The 11,535-nt window shown below is 46.3% G+C and overlaps 1 protein-coding gene across 1 annotated transcript in view; it reads right to left on the bottom strand.

Moving 5' to 3' along the window:
- The window catches only part of Cd109 (CD109 molecule), a 183,234-nt gene that overhangs the window by 4,613 nt on the left and 167,086 nt on the right, over positions 1–11,535 (bottom strand). The window contains exons 29-34 of the mRNA XM_023710578.1: positions 10,642–10,832; positions 10,088–10,243; positions 8,927–8,992; positions 5,433–5,575; positions 2,602–2,749; positions 731–833 (exon numbers count right to left, since the gene is read on the bottom strand). Of these exons, the coding sequence (XP_023566346.1) occupies positions 731–833; positions 2,602–2,749; positions 5,433–5,575; positions 8,927–8,992; positions 10,088–10,243; positions 10,642–10,832 (807 nt within the window). The remainder of the gene's footprint in view (positions 1–730; positions 834–2,601; positions 2,750–5,432; positions 5,576–8,926; positions 8,993–10,087; positions 10,244–10,641; positions 10,833–11,535) is intronic.

Here is an 11,535-nt window from a genome sequence, read left to right as displayed (position 1 = left end):
CTCCTGCCTCAGCCTCCAGAGTGCTGGGATTACAGGTATGTGCCACTATGCCCTGCCTAAGTTCTTATCCTTTCATAAAATAAGCTACTAGGCAAATCAGGAAGCTTAAATTACCCTAAAAGACTACTTCTTGACACACTAAAGCAACACCTGTCACAGTGTGGGTGGGGGTCAGCAGCACGGGGCTCCTCCAGCGACCTGCTCCTGCCCTTCTGCATGACAGAAGCTACCCGGCTCCCCCGACCTCCCACTTGGCAGCAGGACCCAGAGGGACATGTAACGGGGTTCGCCATGCCAACTTCTCAGGCATGAGTTGTGAGTAGGATCCTAAAAGCATCATGAGCAAACTGTCAGTTTTTAACATCTGTATGCTAACTGCTATCACGTGACCTTCATAAATGGATCTACAGTCTTCCTTTAAACACTGTCCCCTATCCACTGCCCCATAAAACTCAGCCAAACCACAAGTGAAACTCAATTAAAAAATAATAGTAAGGCCAGGTGCGATGGCACACATCCGTAATCACAGCACTCAGGAGGCTGACTCAAGCACTCAGGAGGCTGCGCATTTAAGACCGGCCTGGGCTAAAAATGAGTTCAAGGCCAGTCTGAAGTGCACAGTGAAACACTGTCTCAGAAACATGAATAACAACAATAATCCAATGGCTGGCTGGATAAATGGATGCCTGGTTTAACTTCCTAAGTACCAGGAACTCTTGACCACACTTACTTGGTTCATAATAATCCAGTATGGATACTGAAGCATCTTGTGTATTTGAAACTTTAAAGCTTCTCACAGCAGGAATATCAACACAAAACTGTGTTTCATTGACCTGGAAAAAAATACAAATGATTCTCTGGGAGTTTGTATGCCATGTTTTCATAATAAAAGTAAAACACATTTCCTTTTCTTAGAATCAAACAATTAGGGAAGACACCTATGCATCAGGTACTGCAGTAAATATTTTCTACAAATTACCTTATTTTAACCTGCCAAACAACCCTTGTAACATAGGTACTGTTCTTAGATCCATTCTGCTAAAAGGATATGAGAATCAGTTACTAAGTAAACCACGAACCCAGAGGTGCGTGCTCCTGGGATAGCGGTGCCTCCCCAATCCTGCCTCAGGCGGTAAGCCCAGCCTCCAGCCACTGGCAGGGCACAGCAGAGCCACTTCTGGGGGGACTTGCTCTTAGGAGCAGCCTTCCCTGCAAGGAAGGTGGCCTGGAGTTGGGAGTGCACCCTGAGGAACCTGGAGCAGCCTCCCCGGCTCCCTGGGGCAGTTTATGTCAATGTGTATTCAGGATCACTTACGGAATCAAAAATTTGTGAATCTCTTCAAACATTCGCTCCTTGCCAGCAAAGCCAGACTTACCAGAGTTCTCTGCACACTCAAGAGAACCATGAGCAAGAGCTATCAGAAGCAAGGCCAACTCGGAGGCAGTTACGCTGCTAAATAAAAACCTTAAATTTGTTTTTCGAGTTCCAAATCAAGGCCATGGCTTTGAAATAGTATTTAATTTAAGGAAATTCTAAACAGCAAAAGAATCAAAAAACTGAATTAGTTTCAATAGGCCTTTAACCAGGAGTGCTTTGAAGTGCTAAAATAAATAAGAACACTCAGGTTCTAGCTTTTTAAAGGTAAAACATTGGCAGTATATTGCTAACCCAAATTTAGCAAAACTGGGATAAGAAACATACACACCCTCCTCGTGGACCATGAAATCCTCAACACTTGGAATTCAACTGCAACTCAGCCTAAGGATTTTCATACAGATGCTGGAGGGAGTCACAAACTCACACGCAGGCAGGCTGAGGACATAATGGGTGCAGGGTGCGGCTCTTCATGGACCCTTCCCTGACACACGCTACACGCCCACTCCCGTATCACGGGCAGTATTTCAGAAATGGGGCAGGTACGTGAAGGCTACACAATAAGTGTTTCTGGAGACCAAGAGTCTAGAATATTCTTCTATGATTTAAACACCTAACTTATAAAAAATAAAATAAACACCTAACTTCTCATGACAGGAATATTAACAATTTGAAGATATGTTCAAAATTTCATGAAAGCATCTTAAAGCAAGTCATTACAGCTTTCATCGTTAGCATTTAAGCAAATAAACTCAGCAATTTCCTGAGAAAGGGACTTTCAAACTATCTGCACCAATCTTAAACTATGAAATGGCAGTTGCTGTACGTTTTATACCTGGTGTGAGGGGGCCTGGCCCTAGCTCAGGCCTTTAAGTGGCTGCTTCCACAAAGCTGTCAGACTCAGGTTGCTGGAGTTGGAACCTCACACCTCTCCAGCTGGCCAAAAGTGCCCTGAAGGCATTCGAGGAAAAAAAAAAAAACCTTATTCCATACCTGGTGTGAAATTAGGACTTAGTTATCAAGACTCTCCTCTGGCTCGTGATGAACAGTAACTCTCTCTAATCCAATTTTACAGTGCTGTCATTCCAGACACAGCTGCCATGGCAAAATCACTGGGGACACAAAAGCCTGGCAACGCTGACTGGACGAGAGCACAGGGAAGCAGACCTCTGAGCATAGCTAGCGCGGCTTCAGGCGACTTCAGGCGACTTCCTGCTACTACTCACAGAATCTAAGTAAAGGCTGAGCTTCCCGTGGTCCTGCTCCACTTTCCTCAGCGTCTCACTCAGAGGAACTGCGTCTGGCGGCACAGTGAAGCCGCTGAGGAGGTTAACTTCCATGAGCGCCATGCCGCTTCTTTCTGGGCCCAGAAACCTAAACCCCAGGGAGGAGGAAGGGAAGATGCCCGTTAGAAGACACTGAAGTGGTGAGCAAATGATCTTGGTGCAGAATTAAAATGGCCAAACATTATCCCAAACACTGCTTGACCGTGAATCAAATTCACTGAAGAGGGGGCCAAGAAGATGGCTCAGTAGAATAAGTGCTTCCCTGGCAAGCACAAGGCTCTGAGTTCAATCCCTGGTTCCGCCAAAAAAACAAAAACAAAAACAAATTCAGTGAAGAAAATCTGATGACAAGTTTTCCTCTTCCCACGCATGTGACAGTCATTTTGCAGCCACATGAGAAATGGGCCACGTCACAGTGGAGCTCAGGGAGGACAGGCTGAAATGCCCACAATGCAGCAGGCCATGCTGATGCACTGTGACAGGTACAGCAAATGCCAGGTGCTTTGTAGTGGTGACTCCAAAACAAACCACATTTTTCATTTTTTCAAAAGCTAACAGCACCAAACTTTTCAGCTGAAAGCCAGAAGCTGGGAAAGAGGGATCACTTGGCCAGTGAGGGGCCAGGCCAAGTCATTAGCAATGTTTTCTCCACCTGGTTTTAGGGAAAAAAGATGACAAGGGAGAGGGTTCCCTTTCTTCTCCCACTGGCCTGGAACACATGTTGTGTCTTCTTTGGTCCCCTGAGAAAACTAGAGGCTTGGAAGTGGCTCTGCACGGTGGCCCTCTGTCACCACGACAACTTGTGCACTAATATCATTTTGTCTCCTTGAAAAGAAATATTTTTTCCCAAAATAAATGAGTGGCAAGAGCCCTGCATGACTACAGGAAGAAGTTGGCTTCCAATATAAAAGGCTTGTTGTGTTATTTCCTATTGTCCTTGTAGACAATAAAATCAAGAGGGGCTGCTGTAATTTTTTTTTTAATGTATTTGGTACAGGTCTCACTGCACAGCTCGGACTCGTAGTGATCCTCCTATTTTCAGCCTCCCCAGCTCTGGGATTGCAGGTGTGAGACACCACGGCCACTCAGTCACCTGGGGGTGGGGCCAGCATGGCATATGGTGCTGGGGATCGAACCCTGGTCCCTGTGCATGCCTAAGCAGGAGCTTGGTCCACCGAGCTATCTTGTTTGCCCTGCTGTCAGAAAGTCCTACTTAGAGAGTAGTAGCAGAGGCCTGCCAACCACGACTGGCTGAGACGCCGCATGGTGTAACCCCTGCCACCTTCAGTGGCTCAGCAATCTTAAGCAATGGGGTGCATGTGCCAGGGACACATGCAGCCAGAAGAAGACACACTGTGAGCTAACAACTGGACTGAGGGGAGGGCGTCCACATGACAGCAAAAGTCGCAGGTGAGAGAAGAGCCGTCTACTAGAAGAGTAAACAGCATGGTGCAGACTGTCATCCGTCCGTCCGTCAGCAAAGTGCCTTGGCTGGCCAGAGGCACACAAAGCACTACTGCCCTCGCCAAGGGCAGCATTCAGCAAACGCATCACACGCAGAAAGCAGTGTCTAGGTCCAGCCTTGGACCCTGCTAATGGGAAGACAGTGCCTGAAATACTAGGCAATCTTTTTATAAAGTGTCACTAAAAAGAAAAAAAAAAAAATACTCAATGTGAATTTGTGTTTGATATCAGATTTTCCTCAGGAAACTAGTAGTAGCATTTAAAACTCTCATATAGTCTCTACTGTCAAGGAAGGCATTTCTTAGTTTCTGTCCCAACATCAGCGTGTGGCCCACCTAACTCCAAAGCTGGCTAGGAACCTGCGCTGCTCCAGGAGCCCACGCAGAGGCCTCTGCACAGCCTGGCCCTGGTCCTACCCCAGCTTCCCCAGCTGCTTCGCCACTTGATCTCCTGAGAAGTAAAATATGAGGGGTGGTGAGACAGCTCGGTGATCAGCACCTGCTTAGGCAAGCGCAGGGACGACCTGGCACCACAAGCCTAGCTGGCTCTGCTCCCAGGCGGGCTGAGCTGGCCGCAGAGTCCAGGCCTGGTGGTGCACGCCTGTAATCCCAGTGCTGGGGAGGCTGAAAACAGGAGGATCACTCCAAGTCTGAGCTGCAGAGCAAGACCCTGTACCAAATACATTAAGAAAAAACAAAAGAAATGAAATACGCCCTCACAGTTCCATGACGCTGTTGTTTCCTGAACTTTTCAAAGCCGGAATTTTGTACTTCCTAAGGATTTTTTAAATGAACCCCAGTCTCCCACTCTCAGCAGAGACCTCCACGAGAGTAGGCCGGCCTTCTCTAGCTTGCCACTCAGCACACCCACACGCAATCAGGCCTCGTCACACTTCCTGTACGTGGATGCATGGAGGAGAAGGCCAGGACGCAGCCCCTACTCTACAGATCGGCGTGAAGGAGACGCACATGCAGCATGTGGCATGGTGCCCAGCATGCAAACTGATGACAAAAGTAACTCATAAAAAATCCATTTTGGAATATTAAAGATGAGCAGTTATGTTTTCCGAAGTTAGACTTGAGTTTTATCAATTTCTACATTTTTCTATTTAAATTTATAATATACATGAGAAAATTTGTAATTTTGAGGCATGTTGCAAAAATGCTTAAATATAATAGTACTTCTAGTCCACAGATGAAGTATAATCCAAAACTAAATTTATTCCTAAACATGACCATTAATTACAGTCTGAGGGTGACAATAATTAAATCCTCAAATCTTTTAAAGAGGAAAGAGGAGGCCTCTACCTTGTACACACATTCAAATTCATTCGGCTGCTGTCACTCCTGTCGTCTTTTGCATTAACATCTAAATCAAAGGCTTCTTGATTTTGGGCTGATCTTCGTCTTCTAGTAGGCCCTGAATCTATCACATTATAAATAACGTTGAGCTGCAATAAACAAAAAATTAACACAAATAAATCAGCAAGAAATTACTAACAATAAATTGCCACCACTGTGCTGCCTAAATATTAGCCAATGATTTTAACTGCAATGGGAATCAAACTCAGGACCTTACACTTGCCAGGTAGGCACTGTGCCCCTGAGCTATCTCTCCAGCCCAACTGGATTTATAATCTTCAAAGTTATATAGATATATATATATATCTATATATAGATATAGATAGATATATATGTATCTATATCTATATATAGATATATATACACATATCACTTTTAAAAAACACTGTAAAGTTTACCAAAAATTATTTTTAAAATTGAGAAAATTGGTATGCAACGTTCTAAGAAGTATCAGGGATGCTGTAGCAGATATTCACAGGATGTTGTTTGGTGGGGGGGTTGTGTTTTCTTTTGGAGACAAGCTCTCACTATGTAGTTATGGCTGGCCTCGAACCCACAGCCACCCTCCTGCCTCAGCCTCCCCAGTCAGTGCCAGGATCACAGACATGCGCCACCATGCCCAGCTTGTTGCTACAGGCAACATAAAACACAGCCCTCAAGGGGAAAGGGAAGTGACCGGCAACTTCGGCACAGGCAAGCTGTAAGCTCCAAGCTCCAAGCTCCCCCACCGATGTGATTTTCGCCTGGCCGGAGCCTTAAGAGGCTTTCTGTAAAATAAATCAAAACTAAAGATCGACTGCGGAGGAGTCTTCGGCACCACCGAATGCTCTGCAAGGTGCTAAGGAAAGGATGGCTTCTGAGTCAGCTGGCTTCTCCCGCACACACCGCCTGTCACACGGATGTGGGGAGGGGACACAGCAGGTCCCGGGAATGCCAGGTGGCTCAGGGCAAGCCTTGACCAGAAGCGTGGGTGTAGCCAGGTCCTCCTGGCCAGCCTCATCCCAAGGAGGGGCAGGATCTATGCAAAGACCTTACCTCATCTACTTTTTTGATGCCAAGGTGCTTAAAGTTAAAATTGCTATATAACATTGGTTTGCTTTCTTGTACTTAAAACACACACACACACACACACACACACACACACACACACACCCCGCAGAAGTAAACATCCAGCACCTTTCCCACATGTACAGACTCTTACAAATCCCCTGGAACTCAATGAAAGAGCTCTGATCGTCACACTCTGCCACACTCCACATTCGTATTACCTTTCATTCCCTAGATCGTTCTGCTCACCTCACTAGTGGACACTCTCCAGCTCTTAGACAGGTGAAATTAATAATTAATTTTAGAAATAATTTAAACTACTCCCAAGGCAGCTGGAGAATAGTTTCATAAAACTGAAGTATAACCTCCGTTACTGTCATCATCTCCTTTCTAACAAAATGAGTTTGTCCCTCGGGTCAAAATCAGAACCCGTCCACAACTAAGCGATAGGTTAACATGCAGCCTGCCGTAACGCTCAGCTTCTGTCACAGAACCTTAAGAGATCTTAGGGCCCACTGTCAACGGCTTCACATTTATTACCCAGAAGAGTTTAACATTTACTGCAAATCTGAGCATTCTTTGCCCTACTTTCCCCCACATATTTATAAAAAATACCACCCTAAGGAAAACTCATTACCCATTTCTGGATGACAAGCATTTTTGCAATTCTTTCCTCCATGGTGAGAAGTAAGTGCCTGTTGATCCTTCTGTTCTCTGCATTTCACTGCAAACCTGGGATCTGTATGCACTCTGACCCGTGGGTACCACATTTACCCCAGTAGCCTTCAAATCCCACACAACAATCACTTACTTTCAGTGACTGATCTACATTTGGTTTATCAAAAATGAATTCTGGCCAATTTGATGAGGTACATATAGATGATTTTTCAGTTCTGTTTAAAGTACACTGTGTACTTTACTTTTGGGTTTTCTCTTCATTAAAAGCCTGGAGATGATAATTTCTTCCGCAGTCTTTGTTAATAAAAACCAAAACAAAATGTTCCCTCCTTCCATCCTTTTCACAGAATCCCCTTCATTTTCAGTATTATCATTTTCTGTGATGTTTAAAAGTATTTACCATTATCTGAATATCATGCAGGGTGGGGAGACAGCTCAGTGGCATAAGCACCTACCTGGCAAGCCTAAGGTCCTAAGTTTGAGCCCCAGCACGCACACGTGCACACACACACACACACACACACACACACACACACACACATCATGCAAAACAGTCAGAATTACTTGGAAGCTTCTCAACTAGACTTGCTTAGCAAGGCATACCTGCCCTGGCAAGGCACCGGTTTCTCAGCTGGAAGAAGTGGACCCAGCCGGAGAAGGGCCCCTTCTCTACAGCAGCCATTTCGGTCCTTTCCAAGTCAGTGTTTCCAAGTTTGTTTAGTTTTTTGTTTTGTTTTTAATACCCATGTACATAACCATTTCTGGTCCTATCACATTCTATTTTGGATTTCCAGTAAGATGATTATTTCAGCTAGCGCTTTTATACTACTTCTACCCAGTGGTGGTGGTGCACGCCTGTTATCCCAAAACTTGGAGGCTGAGGCAGGAGGAACGCTGCAAGTTTGAAACCAGTCTGGACTTCAAAGTAAGTTCAAACCCAGCCTGAGCTACACAGCAATACCCTGTCTCAAAAAGACAAAATAATAACAACAACAACAACAATAATAATAGACTTTTATTGCAGCTCTTACTATATCATAAAACGTTGTTTCCTTTGGATTTTCCTCCCGTACCATAGCATTTAACACATTCTTATGCTATTTGATCTTCTATCTTATAAAGGTTCACATTAAAAGAACACACTTCCACTAAGTGTTATGCCAGTATTTATATTCTTAGATAAATATTAAGAACTTATAAGGAAAATATGTATTTGCCTTTCAGGTAATATTAAGAACTCTACAGGCATTATAATTTCTGAACTCATCTTTACACAAAAAAGTGACAATTCTCATCTATTCACGTGAATCATATTGGAGGATTTCAACCCTCACTTCAAAAAGTGAATCCTCTTTCCCCAAGTATTTTCAAATAGATTATCAGTACACATGACTGCTGCTTACTCACCAGCTGGTATGATCTCTAATACTTTTGTTATAACTGCTGTTGCTGTTGAGACAGGGTCTCACTAGGTACGCCCAGGTGGGCCTCAAACTCCTGTCTCAGCCCCGAGTGCTGGGACTACAGGCGTGACCACCACGCCCAGCGCAGCCAGTACTTCTTACTAAAGCGTATGATATATCTCACCTCTGTCATGAAGTACATCACTTAGGATTTTATATAAATTGTCTAAGACACAGATGTAGCACTGCCCTAAAACAAAGAATTATTATAAAAAGTCAAATATTACTGAAAAAACAAGCACCCTTACGTACCTGACAGATAGCAAATCCAAAACCATTTGCGGTTATATTAACTGCAGTTGGCTGTCCCACAGCAAGCTGAATAAAAGGGGAGAGAAGAGTGAACAGGGCAGTTTTCCACGTTTAGATCCTCCCAAGTAGCACAAGAGAACAGGGTCACCCTCACCGGGGGAGCAGCCTGCAGTGAGCTCTGCCTGGAGCTCCGGTGCTCCTGCAGGTCTGGGCGACGGGCCAAGCAGCCAAGAGACGTAAGAGATGTGAGAGCTGAAGCGTGGCCTCTCCAAGCCGGCTCACCTCCACCCCTGGGAGCCACTCACCGCTGTCCCCTACTATGGCCACAGCATGAGGGGCACAAGACAGAAGCACACACTCCCCCAGCTTCCCTCATTGGGGCGGGCCTCGGTCCTTGTGGAACACGGGGCAGCACCTCAGGACTGTGCCTGGCTCCTCCTCCCCGTGCTTTGCCATCACCCTCTTCCTCAGTCTCAAGCCTTCATATCGTCACCTTCATCCACTGCCTCACTTCCCCCAAGGTTAGCTAAGAGAATAAAGGTAGGGGCAAGCCTATTCACTTACTCCACTTTAAAGCAAGAATTCTACTACTGCTTCTATCAGTTTTTTTCAGGGTATGTGGAGCAGCTTAAAAAATAAAAAATAAAGCCTTTGGTGTTGTGAGCTCAACTCTCGGCGCTCCCAAGCATGACCCTGCCCGCGTTCCTGCCTCTCTCAGCCTCAGTTCACATACACAGCAGTGACAAAAGCACGTGACTCAGAGCTGGCTGGAGAGGTGAATTAACTCCTGAAAAGCAACCCAGCACAGCGGCTATGAAGAACCAGAGCGCAGGGCGTCTATTCCATTGACAGGAACGCGCCCACGTCTTCTCCTGTTCACCGGTCTTCACCACACTCCACCTCCTGCACCATCCTGAGAGGGGCAAACCCACCTGAGGATACTGTCCTGCCCTCCCTGCCTGTCTCTCTACAGCCCTGAGAACAAGTCTCTGTCAAAGTCAATAGATTAGAAAGAAGGCAGTGTTCCAAGTACTCCAGGAGGCTGAGGCAGGAAGATCACAAGTTCAATCCCCAGTACTGAGGGAAAAAGGGAGAAAGAGGAAGGATTCCAGTACAAAGACCCACCCACGTAGGATTTTATATAACAATCATTTTCCACACCTCTGCTGTTTGAAGGAGAAAGCGGTTCTGTGTGTCAATCAGAAACTTCACAGGCCGCGGCGAGCTGGGCCCCAGCACCGTCACTCGCACACCTGTAGTTTCTGTACTCATCAGGACCGCAAATTCGGACAAGGCTTTTAAGGCCACAACAGTATCCTGTCAAGAGAAGAAAGCCAGGTGTGCACACAGGGCAGCTGAGGTCTCTTAGGAGCAAGCTCCGCAACGTCCAGGACCAGCTCCACGCGCACCACCTTGAGGGCAGACCCTTCCTGAAGGCCCAGAAATCCTCAGAGAAAAGCTCCGAGGCATCCGTGTGCGGCCAGAGCATCCACTTTACAGCAAGCCCACAGTGCCCCCCCGCAGCTACCACACACGGGGACTGGCTGACTACGTGAGGATCAGCCAGGAATTCATATGAGAAAAAATGAGATTATCGCCTTAATTCTTTAAGTCACCCAAGTTATAAACTGCTAACTTTATAAAGTCATAAAAAGTATAGAGAGAATTCCTACAACTCCATGAACGTGAGTGGGAAGGCCGACTGCATCTCTCACCTGGGTGGACGCAAACCCTCCAAGGCTGTTCCTCTGCTTGCTGAGCCACTTCATAACAGGGAGGCCCTCGGGAGCCTGCAGCTGCAGGAAGTGGGACAGTAGTGCATAAGCTGCCACCTCGATGTCCAGGGAGCGTGGCTGCCAGCCCTGGGACAGGGTGGATGCGGGCGACACCCAGAACCGCTCACCTCCTGAAGGAGAAAGGGAACAGCATTCAGCAACAGTACACAGCCCCACATGGCCACGCTCTCCTGGACTTGCGTGGAAATGCATTTTATCTGTGCACACATGCATATGTGTACGCCAAGCAAGGACATGAGTATTCACATGTACGCACACATGCATGGGAACATTCACTTATGTGCATGTCACTTCCCATAGTACAACTTACAAATTTTCATCCTCTTCCTATTGCCTGTATTTGAGAATGTTTTAATTAAAACATTTTTCCCGCGGGGAGATAGCTCTAGGCCGGTCCTCCCCAACATAGTTTAGGACACGTGGGAAAGAACCCTGTCCTTAGCTCTGCCACAACCACGACCCAGCTCTCACGTTCTGGGACACTGCTCCTATTTCCACTGTCTGAAAGCTGACAAAGAAGTGCAAAACGCCCAGCACTCCTCTCCTGCCAAGTCACCAACCTTCCGGGACACACTCCTGCTCTGGCCCCAAACCACCATCCCAGGTGGCATCCCAGGACTTGGATGGTGTCTGGACACAACATGATGTCCCACAATGCCAAGGATCACCTCGGCTTCTGCAGTCACCATCCAGTCTTCAGCAAGGGATATGGATAAGGATCCTGTCTACATTCCCGTTAATATTAATATAATACTTCCAATAACTTCACGCCTCCAAGCACTCTCTACAATCACCCCTTTTGAATGAACAAAA

This window comes from Octodon degus, unplaced genomic scaffold (genome assembly GCF_000260255.1).
Source record: "Octodon degus isolate 3935 unplaced genomic scaffold, OctDeg1.0 scaffold00001, whole genome shotgun sequence".
NCBI lineage: Eukaryota > Metazoa > Chordata > Mammalia > Rodentia > Octodontidae > Octodon > Octodon degus.
Note: the sequence above shows the minus strand (reverse complement) of the source record. Positions and strands in the feature narration are given on the sequence as shown.